At 33.7% G+C, this 19,146-nt stretch overlaps 1 protein-coding gene across 1 annotated transcript; it reads right to left on the bottom strand.

The window, feature by feature from the left end:
- Window positions 1-7,659: 7,659 nt before the first annotated feature.
- On the bottom strand, window positions 7,660-10,331 carry LOC115724803 (disease resistance protein RPM1). The gene is made up of 2 exons (XM_061117974.1): window positions 9,498-10,331; window positions 7,660-8,892 (listed from the first exon to the last, which is right to left on the bottom strand). The coding sequence occupies exons 1-2, from the start codon at window positions 10,329-10,331 to the stop codon at window positions 7,660-7,662; spliced, it is 2,067 nt and encodes a 688-aa protein (XP_060973957.1).
- Between the last annotated feature and the right edge of the window lie 8,815 nt (window positions 10,332-19,146).

Here is a 19,146-nt window from a genome sequence, read left to right as displayed (position 1 = left end):
CTTCTCACACTTTTCAACTACATGATGTTTTATTTGTTCCTTCCATGAAAAGAAACCTCATATCCATATCTCAATTTTGCAAATCCAATAATACTGCCATTGAGTTCTTACCATCTTCTTTTTGTGTGAAGGATCTACTGACAGGGGCCACATTGTTGGAAGGACAACCTAAAGATGGTGTGTATGAATTGCCAGTTTTGCAGCCAAATACTCGTCCTTCTGCATTCTTCAGTACCAAAGTGTCCTCATGTGCCTGGCATCATCGTCTTGGTCATCCATCTGAGTCAATCCAATGTCATATCATCTCTAAGTTTGGTTTATCTCTAGATTTTTCTAGTTCCAAGAATTTTCACTATAAAGACTGTTTTTGCAATAAAAGTCACAAATTACCTTTTTCTCAATCATCTATTATGTCTACTTCTCCTCTTCAAATTATTTATTCTGATGTGTGGACTTCACCTATATATTCTGTTGATGGGTATAAATACTATGTCATTTTTGTGGATCACTTTACCCATTATATATGGCTTTATCCCCTCAAACAAAAGTCTGATGTTGCCACTATTTTTCCTCGTTTCCAAGCTCTTGTTGAAAACTTTTTCAAACAGAAAATAATCACATCTTATTCTGACAATTGGGGGGAATACATGGGTCTCACCAAATCCACTGGTCTTGCGACATACTTATCTACTCATGGGATTTCACACCTTACCTTACCACCTCACACACCAGAACATAATGGCTTCTCCGAACGTCGACACCGTCATATTGTTGAGACAGGTCTTTCTCTTCTCTCTAGAGCTTCCCTACCACTCACATTCTGGTCATATGCATTCTCCACTGCTGTTTATCTCATAAATCGCCTTCCAACACCCACTCTCCATATGATCTCTCCTTATCACAAACTCTTTGAGTCACCACCTAATTATTCTAAGCTTCGTGCTTTTGGTTGTTTGTGCTATCCTTGGCTTCGTCCATACTCTCCCCACAAACTTGCCCCTCGTTCCACACGTTGTGTCTTTCTTGGTTATTCACTCACTCAAAGTGCTTATGTGTGTCTTGATCCAAGTACTCAAAAGGTCTACATCTCACGTCATGTTCGATTTGTAGAAACTGAGTTTCCCATGTCCAAAATTGATCCCCATCTTGATCGTCCTGACGACTCCACATATGATAGATGGCTACCTCAGCATGTTATTCTCCCAGCTTCATACACATCATCTGAAGGTAGTTCCGGCGGCTCTTTTCCAGTTGACTCCAACACACAAACGACAATGGTAGATCAACAAGAATTGCCTCTTGCCCTCTCATTTCCTTTACCAAACCTAGCTACTCCTCCAAATGCCCTACCTCCCCTATTACCCACTCCAACGCCTGAACATGCTCCTCCAACGTCTTCACCTGTTATTAACCAAGCATCAGAAATACCATCGCTTCCACCCTTGGTTCGACCCTCCCCTATAGTCACCCGTTCCCGAAATAACATCTATAAACCACTCACCAAGCTCAGCCTCTCAGCCAAACTTACTTCAGAAATTGAGCCCACATGTGTAACTCAGGCCATCAAAGATCATAGATGGAGACATGCTATGTCTGCTGAATTTGATGCATTGGTTCGTAATGGCACTTGGGAACTGGTACCTCCCAGCGGTGTGCGAAATGTGGTGGGGTGTAAATGGATTTTTCGAATCAAACGTTTACCCGATGGTTCCATTGATAGGTACAAGGCTCGCTTAGTGGCCAAAGGCTTTCACCAAAGACCTGGACTAGACTATCATGAGACATTTAGCCTAGTCGTCAAGCCGACAACAATTCGTATCATTCTTTCTCTTGCGGTCAGTCAAGGGTGGGAACTTCGTCAACTCGATGTCAACAATGACTTTCTCCAAGGCACACTCACTGAAGATGTTTTCATGACCCAACCTCAAGGTTTTGTTGATGCTGACAATCCACACTATGTCTGCAAATTGCGAAAGGCGATATATGGTCTCAAACAAGCTCCCAGAGCTTGGTACAATGAACTTCGCAAGTTCCTACTTGCATCTCATTTTTCAAACTCTGTCGCTGACACCTCTTTGTTCATTCTTAATAACAATGGTATCACTATCATGTTACTTGTTTATGTTGACGACATAATTGTCACAGGTAATAATGCAGCATCCATACAAGCCTTCATCTCCGCCCTTGCTCAGCGTTTCTCACTCAAAGATCTCGGTAGTCTTCATTACTTCCTGGGTGTTGAAGTTGTTCCTCATCCTCAAGGACTTCTTCTTTCACAACGAAGATACATTGCTGAGTTGTTGGCTCGAACTAAGATGATTGATGCTCGACCAGTTGCAACTCCACTTGCCACTTCTCCCGTCCTTACTCTTCACTCTGGGACAACACTTACTGATCCAACTGAATTCCGAGCTGTAGTTGGTAGCCTTCATTATCTCTCACTTACTCGCCCAGATGTTGCATATGTAGTCAACAAATTGTCACAATACATGCATCGTCCGACTACCGAACATTGGAATGCTGTCAAGCGATTACTTCGATATCTGTGCGGCACCATTGATCATGGCATCATGTTTCATCGCAAATCACCTCTCACTCTTCATGCTTACTCTGATGTTGACTGGGCTAGTAACAAAGATGATTTCACCTCCACTAGTGCTTATATTGTCTACCTCTGGAAAAATCCCATCTCCTGGAGTTCAAAGAAACAACGGACAGTTGCTCGCTCCTCGACTGAAGCTGAGTACCGATTTGTTGCTTCGACAGCTGCTGAGGTACGATGGATAACATCTCTCCTTAGTGAGCTTGGCATTACATCCACACAATAACCGGTCATCTATTGTGATAATGTGGGTGCAACAAATCTCTGCTCCAACCCCGTCTTCCATTCTCGCATGAAACATGTGGCTCTTGATTTTCACTTCATTCGTGAACAGGTTCAAGATGGCATCTTATGCGTCACTCACGTCTCTTCGACAGATCAACTAGCGGATGCACTTACCAAACCGTGTTATCCCGCAGTCGGTTTTATGACTTACTGACCAAGATTGGACTTACCTCACGGAGCTCCAACTTGAGGGGGCATAATAGAGTATTAAAATAATATATATATAGATTTAATTATCTTTACCTTTGACTAATTCTTTAATATATGTATATATTCTGTTTGACTCATTATTTACAAAACAGTGTTGTGCTATTCTTTTGGTCTAGATATTTTCTTGAACGATTCTTTAAGTGTAAATTGGTTCCTTCAGTTTTGTAATGTATATATATATGTTAGAATATCAATGAAAGAGATGAGTATCATCATTATTCAATATATACATCTCTACACTAACTTCGTCTTTAAGTAGCTGAATCAAGCTCTTAATGACTGGAGTTAAGAACGTCTCAGCCATTTTCGTCTCCGCTGCTTTATTACAATATAATTCCCCTAGTTAATAACAAGTTATTTCAGTACAAAACCATTAAAAATAAATAAATGAAAGAAATATTTGGGAAAAAAAAGTTACCTGTAGAATAAGAAGAAATAGTCTTTTTCAGTGAATATTGAAGAAATAACTGGAAATGAGAGAGTTGTAGCTTGGCAGATCAAAGAAAATAAGATAGTTTACAAGATGAAGGATATGCAGAGGAAAGAAAAGGAAAAGAAAACAAAGGTATAGCTATTGTTACAAAGTGAAAGGATACTTGCTTTTCAAAACGGGCTTCTTTTTCGTTTTTCAAGTGGAGTTAGTATGATATTCTTTTTTATCTGTGGAGAATATGACTTTATATTACTGCTTGTTAGTTGTAATTTAATATGGATAAATCTTATTAAAATCCATTCTAAATCGACCACTCAGTGATTTTATTCGTTGTTCTCGTGATGTTAATGAATAAATATTACATAGCTAAAGAGAATCCTATGTTAATTTCTACTTTCTCGAGTAGTAAAAACACAATCTACACGTGGAGTGGTACAGACAATATTCCCAAATTGGCGCTAAAGCCAATCCAAATTGAGTTTGATTAATTAAAATATCAAATTTTACTAATCGACAATGCACTTGTTACTCGTAATTCACTAAACCCATACATCAAACGACTGTACTGTTTAATTAATGAAACATTTTTATTATAATACATTGAACAAATGACACTTAAATATAACAAACAGATCCATCTCAGTGCCCACTTGGTATTGAGATTAACCAGCCGACAGAAAAATGATAACAATAAGGTTGAAAAAAGTTGTGCTTCAATATAATTGCAAACCAAAAATACTAGTACAATCACAAAACAAAGAATTAAATAATGTTACAACTCTAAGCAAAATATACAAATAAAATAATAAATATGAAGATGAAGAAAAAGTACAACTCAAAATTTTAAACAACAAATAAAAATGCAATATATGTGTAATGACCAAAAATTACAGAGAGTCCAAATGTCTATTACGGCCCAAATTAAAATTACAATCTATTAAACCAAGTTAGTAAACATACCCCACTCGCTCAAAATACATTGGGCTTTGACCAAATTAAAAAGCCCAAACAAGCCCGGTAGCTACAAAACTAATCAAATACTAAGAATAAGAACGAGTCTATAACTGATCCATAATCGATCTTTCCTCTTGGAAAAGGAGAAGACCACTTTCCACGTTCATTCTTGAGAACAGATTAATTTGACCATCAGAAGTTCTATAAAAGGAGAACCCAAGAGTCCTGAATGATCATCACATCTACACTCATTGAAAGCATTCACGCAATACGTTACTATTATTATTACCCGTCCTTCTCCATCAGTCTATGGTGGAAATATTTGTTTTCTATTTTCTTTATTTACATTCCGTTATTCTTCATTTGAATTATTTACTGACTTGATCGTCAGAGTCCCCTCGCCTGGCACCATCCTGGTATCCTAAGGCTTCAACAGTCTTTTTTCCTTTGTTCTATAGGTTATCGGTGCCCAGGATCCTTTTATTCTGATCGTTGTAGATTTTTCCCTCTACAATTTGGTGCCCATCGTGGGGCCTTGACAAACTGAATCAGGAGCAAGGGACACGTGCCCAATACAATTAGAGTACTTTGTATGAGAAAAGAACGCTTTGGAGTACTTTGGAGAAAGTTTGGATCTATCAATTAGAGTTCTTTTCTTTTTCTTCTTACTTGTAGTGGATGTTTATTTCATGTTTATGGATTAATTTCTTAGTGACGAACATGAACTAAATTCTATTTAGGAGTTTAATTGAATCTCTTGAAGCTTCATTATGAATAAATGTATTTTTTTTTTTTTTTTAATTTCTTCTTTATCTAAGATCTATTCAATGTGTGTTTATTGCACATGTAATTGTTTGTGCACCTTGTACATGCTATTTATGACATTTTAGGGGTTCCCGGGCCCCTCGCCGCGGCGACACCAACCAGGTTGCCCACGCCGGGGCGGGCCAATCCATGGCCGCGGCGAGGGGCCCGGGAACCCCTAAAATGTCATTTTTCAACACTTCGATATTTCACCTAATTCACACCAAAATTCAAGCCAAGCCATACCAAAACCAAATTTCAAGCCAACATTAATCCATTTCAACATTGATATGAGATTGAACTTAGTAAGAAGCTCAAAAGCTAAACCGAACTCACAATTAGGCATAAAATCAAAGAATCTATAAAATACCTAATCTCAAGCTTGAAACTCAAATATTGCACATTCAAAGCAATAACCTAGAAATTTAAACAAATTTCCCAGAAATTAGACATCATATAACAACCCTAAAATCTCTCAACACCATAATAATCATGAACCTAATAACCCAAATACACCACAAACATCAAAATCACCCTTAAATCTCAACATCATGCATTCAACAAGAAAGAACATCAAGAACACTCAAGATCATCACAAAATTCAGCAGCATAACCAGCAAAATAACAAAATTAAGCAACTACCTCAAGCTTTCCAAACAAGAACATGCACAAAGTTACTCCAATTCCAAACTTTTCCACCAATTCAACAAGAAAATCACAATTTAGAGAGAATGAGAGAGAGGGGCAGTTTGGAAGAAAACAAACCCAAAAAAGGGCTTTTTTCCAACTAATAAAATCTGATTTTCTTTTTTTGTTGAAAATAATTTATGTGGTCAAATGACTAAAAATGTCCGAAGGCATAAATAATGTCATAACATATAACAAAGACAATATTGTCATTTCAGCACTCACACACATAACACAATAATTCAAATTTTCTCATTTATCATATAAATACTATAAATAAATCTCAAAAATATATTTTGGGCCCTGAACACAGTACGATCCAAAATACCTGGTTGTGACTATACCACGTCGACTTGTCAAAAAATACATGCAGAATGACAAAGCAAACATACTATATAATAATATAGTCCACAAGCACGATATATCATTACAATTATGATTTTACTCTTCTCTGATCAAAATTACGAAAATATCCCCGGTACACCAACAGGGTCTTAAAATGCAATTTATTCGCATAATTTTACATATTAAATTACATAATAATATAATCCCATATTAATACATAATTAAACTAGTTAGGGTTGCTAATTCGGTTTCTTAAACCTTAGGGTATTACATATTATGTGTTATGAGGTATTTTGTTGTGGAACTAGTTTTAGTTTTAATTTATGTTTCAGTATTTTAGGAACTGATTTCCTATTTGTTTTTTAATTGTAATAGGTTTGAGTTATTGCATGTTACTTGTTTGTATTCGTTATGTTATATAACCATTCTATTTTAGTTATAACCGGTTTGAGTTATTTTGTGTTATTTATTTTTATTCATTATAATACTGTTATAGAACCGGTTCTATTTTAATTATAACTGGTTTGAGTTATTTTGTGTTATTTATTTTTATTCATTATGTTATAGAACCGATTATTTTCAATTATAACCAGTTTGAGTTATTTTGTGTTAAATCGGTTCTATTTTTATTTATATCTAAGATTTCTACTTCTAGTGACTTTTCTAGTGATTTTTCCGGCGACAGTGATTTTTCTAGCGATGATGACTTTTTCGATAATTTTTCTGGCGATAATAACTTTTTCGGTGACTTTTCTAGCACCGACAACTTTTTTGGTGATTTTTTTTCGACGAAACTTATTATTACAAGTTTTATCATATTTATTTATTGTTTTTTTCCTCATATTTTAAACTTTAATTATTTTTTAATTCTATATTTTTTTTTTTAGTATTATCTACATAAAAGTAAATTCTATTACATTTTTTTATATTTATGAAAAAACTCCTATATTTTAATCTATAGTAATAAGTGCATAATATGACAAAGTCCATTTGTGTAACAAATTAAGTTAGATCAGCTTTCATTTGGGTTTTGAAAAGTATTAATTAACGATCGATGCATATAACCCAAGAGCTGTATATATATGCTTATCTTTCATCCCTAGAGTAAAAAGTGCCTGGCGACTACACTTGACCGAAAAAAAGAAGAAACTGTATCAACTAACAAAAAAATAATAAGGTAATATTATAAAAAAGAAAATGATTGTGTATATAACTAGAATCAAGAATTATCATAAGAGAATGTACACCTACAATAAAACAAGAAAAAAATTTCAAAGAACAAAACAAATAAGAAAAAGGAAAGACCTATCAGATTTATTATAGTACACTACATAACTTATTAGATAATGTCCACTATTGGTATATGTTGAATTTTGGAATAATCAGTGCCCTCATTCGACAGCACTCGATCCACAAAAGGCTTGGGCATGTTCCAAATACAAAGTTTTTTTAACTTTGTTAGATACTGAATGCCAGAAGGAACCTCCTCAATAAGTGGACAAGATTCGATAATCAGCACTTTAAGGAGTGGTAACGCTCCTTTATCTATCTTCATAAACTTCAACTCAGGCAAATTTCTAAAGCGAATCTCATTGAGTTTTGGAAAACTACCTTCCTCAAAGTGTAGTTGCTCTCCTTCGTACGAGTTGTCTATCAAAAGAAGGCATATCAGATTGGGCAAATCCTTTAGATATTTCAGTGGATTCTGTGTCAATTTTGAGAGACGTAATGCCAACATCATCAAATTATTAAAATCTAATAAACAGTGAGGGAACTTGTTTAGTTGACCTGACAAGTAAAGCGTATGCAACAATGGAGGAGGAGATGATGAAATCGGTTCCAAATCTAGAATCTCATCAACATCACCAACACTCAGAATCAAAGTGTGAAGGTGATTCAACCTCTTAGAGACATCACATATAGCTCTAGATGTTTCTTTAGTCAAATTTGAAACACCCAACATCTTCAAATTGCTCAAATTCTTCAACTCATTTATGAAACCAATCACATCTTGATGCACTTCCACATGCATAAGAATTTCTAAATTCTCCAAATAACTAAATCCTTCTTGTATCTTTACCGCAGACAAATTGGCTTGAGTATCCTCTTTACGTGAAGCAAAAACTTGTCGAAGATTGCAAAGCTTATTAATCTCCAATGGAAGCTCCCATACAAAGGCATACAAAATATTCAGAAAACGTAGATTACGAAGCTTGCCAATGGATTTTGGAAGCTTATCCACTTGGGTATTCTCAAGATTCAAATATTGTAGATCATGTAGGTTACATATAGACTCGGGAAGAACTTTGATATTTGTATCTTTCAAATTCAAGTACCTCAATTGAAACAAATTTCCCACTTCCTTTGGAAGATAATCAAGAGGTGCATTTTCAAAGTCCAAAACTTTCAAAAGCTTTGAACTTTTAAATAAAGCAATCCAAAAGGACTTGTCAATCAGCTCAATGCCATTGATGTTTAAAAGTAAAATCGAGCGAACACCCGTGAACTGTTGGATTTTGTTAGTTATAGTTGCTGTTGAGTAAACTGCTAGCAAAATAAAAGAGGAACGATATTACCGAATGAAGAATTCTGGGTTGAGTCGCGGACTAAGTCGCTCTCTTTAAGACGTTCGCGGCACTGTCCAGGAGTGTGCAAGCAGTCGGAAATTGCCGGTCGTCCCCAGGATAAAACAGCCCAGTCGTTGTACTGTATCGGAACCCCACTGCACTGTAGAGCACCGTCGAATACACCCAAAAATTTGATATCGCAGATGGAATTTTAATTTTATGAAAAACTGCATTTTTCTGATACGAAAAAGAGATGTTTTCTTCCCATCAGTTCAATCGCATTATATAGGCGAATGGATTGAATAAACATAACGGGAAGAATAACGTTTTCTGAAGTGGGGTGAGTCCTTTGAACGTGTTCCATTAACTGATACGACTAAGTAATCAGTTTAATTTAATTAAATTAATAAATAAAAAATAATTATTTTATTAAATAATTTTTCTGTAAAAAATAATATTGTGTCACACCACACCAACCAAACCAACCCGGCTCGGACGGACGGCGCGCGCGCGTGTGTGGTGGGTCAAGTGTGTGTGTCCTCACCCATTCGCACAAAACTGGGTACCCCTTGGGGCCCAAACCCAAATGCCAAAGTTGCACTCTTTATACCCTTGTCAATGAGGGTTCATATCCCATGTGGGACTCTTTCCAACTCACACACACTAAGACACTTATATATTTTGTTAAAATATTCACAATATTTCCAACAGTTGCTGGTATGCTTCCACAGATTGACAAGCGACGATGTTTGTTTTCATCAAATTCTGAATTTTTTTGGCTCAAAATTTGGCAAAAACATAAATCATTTACCTTTGATATGATGAATTCGTGCATCAAATCATGAACCTTGCAACCTTTCACTGTTCCGTGTAATATCTCAAAGCAAACTAAACTTCTTTCAACAAGCTCATTTATGTAACCTTCAGCTTCTTCCTCTGCAGTTTTGCTTTCCCTTGCTTGAACAAAACCCTCAGAAATCCATAATCGACATAGTTTGTTTTTCTCAATTAAATAATCTTCGGGAAATATACCAAAATACAAAAAGCAAGGTTTAAGGTGGTAAGGCAAATCATGATAACTAAGGGAAAGAATTTGAAAAATTCTTGTGAGTTGAGAATTTGTTTTGAATTCAAAATCGATATTATCAAGAACTTTTTGCCATTCAGATTGGACATTTTTTCTTGATAATAAACCAGCAATAGCCCTTATTGCAAGAGGCAAGCCTTGACATTTTTGGATAATCTTATGAGATAATTTCTCCAGCTCTTCAGGACAAAGACACTTAAAATCACGTCCAAGTATCTTTTTAGAAAACAACTCATAAGCCATATCATGAGACCAAGTTTCCAACTTTTGGACAAAATCACATGGGGCTACTACTTCATTGCGTGTTGTGATAATAACCCTGCTTCCATTATCATTACCAGGCAAAGCATATTTCATCTTTTCCCAAAAGTTTGTATCCCAAACATCATCAAAAATAACTACATACCTTTTTGTCTCCAAATGTTGCCTCAGTGGTGTAATTAGCCCTTAGATCATCATATCATGACCTAACATACTGCATTCAGATTTTAGTCCAATCTGTCCCATCATGTCCTTCAATAAAATCTTCATATCATAGGATTGTGACACAGTGATCCAAGCATGGTACTCAAATTTGTGCTTCACCTCATTGTACACTTTCTTAGCAAGAGTAGTTTTGCCAATCCCACCTTGTCCTACCAGTGAAATAATCATCCGCGCAGACTCTCCTTCCAACAAAAAGCTTTTTAGTTGTCCCTGAAACAAAGGAATATCCACATATTCTTCATCTTCCTCAACAAAATGAGCACCAAATCGGTCACCATGCTCTTCTCTCCACCAAGTTTTGTCACCTGAACCTTGTAGAGATCGACTCAAACCAAATCCTTGACCCACATCCTTAATTTGTCGCAAAGATTGGATGATGTCTTCAATCTGAGAAGATATAGTATAACGTGACTTCAAAGCTTTGATTGGGCCACCTATTTTGAGGAGAAAGCCATTCAATCCACACTTCTCAGTAGTACCCTGCACCACATGCCACCGGTATTCATCAATGACATCGTTTATATGATCAGCTTCTTCTCTTAGTTGCTTCATCCAAACTTTCATAGCATCACTGATCAAATCTTCTCTGTTTGCCTTTGCATCTGCATCTTTGAGAAGAGCCTGGATGATATCCAGTTCTCTCTTTAGGCTTTCAACTTTTTTACGGATACCCTTTATGGATCCAACTTCGTCTTTAAGTAGATCAATCAAGCTATGAATGATCGGAGTCAAGAACATCTCAGCCATTTTTCTTCCTCCCTTTTCAATATAGCTCCCTTCGAAACCAAATACAAAATGACTCCTAATAACCAGTTGTTATGGCACACACACACAAAAAATATGTTAATTACATACAGAGATTATTATATTTTTGCTGAATATACAGGAATTATTTATGAAAGAATATTTGGGAAAGAATTAATACTTGGAGAATAGGCAGAGGAAACACTATGTCTCGCAGTGATTATTGAAGAAAGAGTGACATAGTTGCACCTTTCTGGGTTTAGAAAATGAAAAGTTGGTTGATCAAAGAAAAGATGATATTGAAGAATCAGAGAAGAAAATAAGGAAGATTAGATAGGTGTTGTAAGTCAATGAAGACTTGGTTGTGGAAGAATAAGCTTTATCACTTTTTCTTTCGTGGATATTAAGAAGCTAAGAAAAATGATCTATCCAGTATCCACAAGTTTCAGCCGTTCACATTAACTACTCCAAAACAATTATTACTTGTTAGTTATAAGAACATTAATTAAAAAATATAGTTTATTTTATGAAAAATCTACTCAATAGTCAATAGTGTGCCATTTGTGATATGACAAATTTTGATCACAATCACAATAAAAACTATAATTTTATATTTACCTCATTTTTTAATATTTTATTATTTAATTTTTTTTTCGAAACAGTTTTATTATTTAATTTTAGTTAGCATAATCATTATTAATTGATTTGCATAATTATTATTATTTTGTTATTATATTATATATTTATATGTACATTACTATTATTTTATATTTCTAGTAAATTATTGTAGAAGATGTGTATTAAATGATATATTAAATTTTGCATCAAGATTTATAACTATGCATTAGAACACCCTTGTAAAAGTTGATGCAAATCACAAAAATATTTTTTGTGCAAAATATAGATCAACTTTTACATTTTCGGTGTTCATCAAACCGTTCAAACCGCTCGCACTGCAAAAAAAAATACAGTTTGAAATTCTTTACGGTGCGGTTGCGGTTTAAATTTTTCCTAAACCGCGCGGTGCGGTTTGCGGTTTTGAATTATTAATATGCGGTTCAAACCGTACTGCACCACACATTATAAAAATACTAATTTTTATATTTATTTAGGTTCAATATGTGAATGTCTAATTCAAAACCCACTAATTATTGTATTATTGAAACTTTTTTTTTTTCATATTTATTTTCAAGTCTTATGGTATTTTGACAAGTGTTGCTCAAGTTTTGTTGTATTTGTGATAGTTGGTGATAGTCCAAACCGTAGAAGCCGCAAAAATCGCACCGCACCACACCGCACCAATTTTTGCGGTGCAGTTTCTGCGTTTTTTAGTTTTGCGGTGCGGGTGTGATTTGGGAAATTGGAAAAAGGATTATTTCACAAAAACATAAAAAACAACAAAAAAAATACAAAAATACAGTTTCACGAAATTTTAAATATTTTGACAATTTTTTTGATTTTATTTACAGAAAATACGATATTTTTATGTTGTAATCTTGTTAATTTGTTGTTGATTTTTTGTTATCTGTATGTTATTTTTTGTTGTTATTTTCATGTTACTTTTATGTAGTTTTCTTGTAAATTTTATGTTGTTTTCGTGTTATTTTTTGGAAAACCGTAAAAATGTAAAAAAAACATTCCTTGAACGTAAAAATGTAATTATTTTATAAAAAATGGTGCATTATGTAATTATTCCATTAAAAAAACTGCATGTGTTTTTTTTTTTTTTTTTGATTTAAGCGTTTATATATTACAACCATGCATAATCTGGGACTGGTTCCCTATATATTCTTTGGCAGATAATAAGTATAACCCATTAAAGATAGGTTAATAAGTATAATGCAAACATTTGATTAGTACTTAGAACTGCTTCCCAATATATTCTCTGGCAGATAATAAGCGAGAGTGCTCCTTGTGCCTGACACATTTACTTTGGGAAAATTGATGAGGTAAGTTGGAAAATGCTTTTTTTATCAATCAATTAATTAAATTTACTTTTAATTTTTATTTAATTGAAATATACCTCTTTTTATATGTATTGTACCTAAAATACCCTGATATAAAGGACTCACATAGAGAATATCTTGAAATGACAGGGGCAAAATTAGTACAATGTTTAAAAAAAGAGGTCAAAATGATAGAGTTTAAAAAAGAGGGTAAAAATAAAAGAAAACAATATAAAAAAAGTATAGAGTCTAATTTCCTCAAAATTGATTATAACAGCAGAAGTTAGTGGGGCGCCCATAAGAATATTTACTTAAAAAATATTTGATGATATAGATATATTTTTCAAAAAAATTTAATGAAAAATATAAAAAGTTACTTTTATTACAATCTTACCCCCTCCCCCCAACAAAGCATGGACGATATTTATATTTTTCTTATAATTTTATTTACCAAAATACATTTTACACACAATTTGCATACTAATTTGCATACTATGATGATGTCATATGTTAATATTGACACTCAACACATAATTAACCCTCTCCTTTGTTTATATATTTTTTAATTTATTAAGTTTCATTTTCATTTCTCAGTTATGGAATCTATTTGATTTTATTCCCCACTATCAAAATCATATTTTCTCTTAAAAAAATTTCTCTCCCCATGATCTCCAACTTCCATTAAAGCTATTGCCCACAATTTTTTTTTTATTTGTATAAAATTTTATATAAATGGCCCTCACTCATTCTTCATTTTCACCATTATTTTCTGTGAAAAAAACCCTGATTAAGAAGCACGTTTCAAAAAGATTTAAAGCTAAAAAAAATGAGTGTGAAATATTAATGAAACTATAATGATCATCTGTACTTGTCTTTTGTAGGTGAAATGTAGGAAACAATCAGATCAATCCCCCATTTGACTTTATAGAAGATGAAGTAATGTCTAAAACCTAGTTTTATGATCTATCAACACTTGTAAAAGAATTAATGATTATGTAAGTATTATATATGTATTTCTTCATGTCTTATTGTTGGGTTTTGTGCCTAAAATAAAACTCATTTCAATAGAATCAGATTTACTAATTAATATAAGATAAGAAATTACTTATATTACATGGTTCACATGATTTATTTCATGATTATGTTTAATGTATAAATTCTATTAGTCCAAAACATATATATGTTGGAAATTATTTTACCAGGATCTTAGATCTACTCACAAGTATGTTGATTAACACCCTAAATATGAACTTTCTAAAACGATAAATTAAACACATATAAAGTTTAAGAAACCTTACATTGGGTGCAGCGGAATAATATGACTCCTTCCGTTCAGATATCTAGCCCTTGATTCCTTTCTGTAGCAGAGCATTATCAATATCTGAACCTGGATCTCTTTCTCTGAATCTTTGATGCTGAAACTCCTTTGCTGATGATCTTTCTTCACGATCTTCCTCACTATGATTGAGGTGTCACTTGCTGTGTGTGGGCACTACTCATACACTAAGGATTTCGAAATTCAAGAGGGAAGAGAAAGAAGAAGTGGCAGCTAAAGATAGGGAGAGAGAAAGGCTCAGGTTTTTCTCTGAAAGAAAAATAGAAAATTTAAGTGTAATTTTCCTGAAGCCTTATTTATAGCATTCCACTAGGGTTAGGTTTGAATTATTTGGCATTAAAATAATGAAAATATCAGTTTAAATTTCCTACAAAAGTGGCAGGCCCTATACTAGTGGATTTGGGCCTCACTTTTTGCAATTTTGCAGTTTTACCTTTTCTGCATCTGATTTTCTCAAAAAAACGCAAATTTTCTAATTCAACCATTTAAATGTCAATTCTAACTATTTAATAACTATAAATAATTATTAAATAATATTGTCATTTATCATATTTATTAATTGAACCATACAAAGTATCATAATTAACAAATATGCCCCTATAAACTCTTTCTTTACAATTTCGCCCTTACTTAGTGAAAAATTCACAAATAGACATAGTCTAATTTGAGAATTATAATTGATTAATCAAAACCAATTACATGAGTCTTACAAGCAATATTATCTCAACTAGTGGGGACCATGGGTCTATATAACCGAGCTTCCAATAAGTAGATCAAGAATTTAGCACTAAAATTCACTAACTTATTAATTCTTCGTTGAATCCACGCATAGAACTTAGAATTGCACTCTCAGTATATAGAATGCTCTATATGTTCCACCATATAGACACATCATTAGTTATCCATTGTTATAATCCTAATGTGATCAATGATCCTCTATATGAATGATCTACACTGTAAAGGGATTAAATTACCGTTACACCCTACAATGTATTTATTCCTTAAAACACTTGACCCCGTATAAATGATATTTCAGCTAATGTGAAATGAGTACTCCACCATTTATGTTCGTTTGGTCAAGCTCGAAGGAGATCATCCTTTGCTTACTATTCGCCAGATAGAAGCTATAGATTTCATGTTTATGATAGCGCTCCCACTCAATTGCACTACCGTGTTCCCAAAATGTACGTATCACCCTGACCTAAAAGTAGGCTTAACTAACAAATCAAAGAACACGAATAGCCTTTCAAGATTGAGCCTAATCATATCAGGATTAAGATCATTTGATCTAGGATCAACTAGGCGATATTGACTTGAATAGATATTACGGTAAGTTTAATAAATCTAAGTCAAAGTTCAATATCGGTCCCTTCCGATGCATACTCCATGCATCCAACCTGAGCTTTACTTTAACCAATGCTCTGGAAAGAACATAGTATTTCTCCAAATACAAGTAAACTCTTATTGTAGATTATCATATCAGTAAAACCCTGTGTCTGATAAATCTAGGAAACTTTATTCACATAGTCATGTTTACTTTCCAATGTGTTGACGGCACAATAAACAGGATCAAGTATGTGAAAAAGGGTTTCAGATGAATTTATACATTATGTACATATAATCATGAAATAAATCATGTGAACCATGCAACATTAAATGTTATTTCTGATCTATATTAATAAGTAAATCTGATTATATTGAAATGAGTTTTATTTAGGGCATAAAACCCAACAAACTCCCACTTGCACTAATATAAAACAAAAAGTGCGTTTCAAATAATCTCAACACCTTGATATACAAATCAAGTGTAGTAGTAGTAAACTCCTCGTAATAGGATCTGAAAGGTTGAATTAACCACAACCTTTTCTCCACTATTACTCTTCCTTAATCACAAAATCATTGATAATGTGAAATTCCTCTCTATATGTCTACTCTCTTGGGATACTGGATTCTATACCTTTGGCAACTACTTTTGGTTAATCAGGAAATTAACACTAGTAGTTTAAGGCAATTTGGAATGGTGCCAAAGATGTATAGAACTTTCCTTAGACTGAATAAGTACCTTTCCTGCCGGCTTTAACATTCGGTCTCTCTGCGGTAGACCTAGAGACTTCGTATAGGTTTTTACACTTCTCCAAAATCACTATTCCACCCCTGCAGTAACCACCATCTTATCAGAAAGATTTACTAGCACAAAGGCAAATTTCGAAATCTGATATGGTGTAGTCTAAGAGTTTTAAACACACCCTTATAGACTAACATATAGTTCCTCTTCTTAATCTTAAAATTTACTTGATTGTCTTCCAATGTTCTTCTCCTGGATTAATCTGATACCTACTCATTACTCCCACTCAACAGCAGGTGTCTGGTCTAAGGCATACAAAAGCATATCCAAGACCTCTCACTGTTGATATAAGAAATTCTTTCATGGCTTTATCTTTTTTGGAATAGTTGAAACTTTTCCTTAGATAAATAAAATCTATACCTTAGAAGTTGTGAAGCTTCTATAGATTGCCATTAGAAAGAAAATGCTTCAGCATCTTACTAAAGTAAGTTGCTTGCATTAGAGTAAGTGATTACCAGGTATACCACAAGCCATAGGTTTAGATAAACTCAAACCTATAATACTAGGAACAGGAAGTTTTGTTAAGTCCATTGAATGGACTTATAAACGAAAATTTCCTTTTATGTCCCTGTAATAGAAAACTTTAGGTTACTCCATGTGAATGGATTAAACCATAGTTCTATTGGCTTTCTTCTTAGTTTCTTATCTTGACAATCCATTACTTATTTAAACTCACAATGGATTTTAATCACTAGTATCTCCCAAGTCATAAGAAGGTGAGTTCCTAGAAACTCTCCCACTACGACAAGGTACCGTGAATTATGTCTAAGAAAACTAAATGGTATTGACCTCTTCGGTTGTGACAAGACAACAGAGGCAGTGGGATCATCATATGTTATATAAGATGATAGAACACTTTTGGAATCAAGAAATAAATATCTCCTTTATTTGCTACTTGTTTTTCAGACTTAGTCATTTTCTTAGACAAGTAGTATTTGTTTGAACAAACATTTTCTTATCTATTGACAATGGGATGGTCCACCCCTAATCACTTAGAATAGCTAACAAACCATGGTTAAGAGTTCTAGCTTTTCTTAAGATTTTGATTAGGTCATCCATGAATCTAGTAATGATTTACATTAAGTACCCAACCATTACATCATTCTGAAATTGTATTACCATAGAAGGATTTAGGCAACGACTAGTAACTAATCATCAACATGCAACTCGAAATTTCTGGGGAGGTAAGTTTGGATATAATTCAAAAATCAATTTAATGATCTTTGAACTGCATATCTACTAACTATTTCTCCACCCCCATCAGTTCGCAAGATCTTTAACCACTGACCTTAATGGTTTTAACCATTGCTAGAAATTAATGAAATTTTTCAAACATTTCAAATTTCTTTGCTAAAAGGTATAATCTAGAGTGATCGTTTTAAGAATACAACGAAAAACTCATATCCGCCCCTGAATGTACATCCATCTGCGAATGAGATGAACTACTTTCAGTGGATATAGGCATATTAACTCTTTGCAGAGATTGATCTTGTCAAAACCACTATGAACAAGATACAAATGCCATAGATTAAGAAAAAATGTGGTTGTGTCGTTTTGATGACTTAGGTATAGTTACATCAAAGAGTTCTTAGAATACTGCAAGTGGATCCTGGTCATAGAATACCTAACTCATATTCCATACAGTTTTAATCCATTAATAAATGATGGATATTAAACACTTGAGAAAGTGTAACTGTATTGTATTCTGGAATTAGAAATATAAGAAAATTTCTGTTTGGATTCTAAAATTAAAGTCAAAGACTTAAATTCAACCAAATATAATGAGTAATTCTTTCTTGGATCAGCACTACTAATATAACTCTAAGTCTGATTTGCCCATACAAGTAGGAGATTTCTAAGATTGAGGATTTATATCAATTGGGAATAGAATTTCGGGATTATAATCATAAGCATCATTTAATTTCTTACGAGAAAATATAATGACATGAAATGATTTATAGACCATTCATCCAATGATATATTATGGAGCTAATTCGAAATGAATAAGCGAAGAGGAATTAGGATAATTTCGATTATAAATAAGAATCCAACGATGCTTCGATTAGCGAAAGTCAAAGTAATCTTATTTATACAATCTTCTTGTTTCATATCGTAAAATACTAGTCTAAGGTGTCATCAATTGATGAACAGCTAGATGTCGCATGTACAATATTTATCTTTCGAGATCTTACACTATTATGTATGTCTAATGGTGAAAATCCATTAGGGATTTATCTCATTAGAAAAACAAACATGTTAGACCAACAATGAAGATTCGAAATTAAACTACAACTTAATAACAGAAAATAACATGGTTCAATATAAATTCATACATAATTCAGAAATTATAAGCATATAACAAGTAGGAATGACAAGTGAAAATACTAAAACATACAATCCTAAATAATTTCCAAGGTTTTTCAACAAACTGATACAGTGTCCCGTTTAGGCGAGAGTCAAAGCATCATCCATTGAATAGAGTTGTCAGCTCATCTAAAATGATAACCATTCTAGCAACCTTTTATTCGATCAAGA

This window comes from Cannabis sativa, chromosome 6 (genome assembly GCF_029168945.1).
Source record: "Cannabis sativa cultivar Pink pepper isolate KNU-18-1 chromosome 6, ASM2916894v1, whole genome shotgun sequence".
NCBI lineage: Eukaryota > Viridiplantae > Streptophyta > Magnoliopsida > Rosales > Cannabaceae > Cannabis > Cannabis sativa.
The sequence above is the reverse complement of the archived record's forward strand: the minus strand, read 5'-3'. Positions and strand labels throughout refer to the sequence as shown.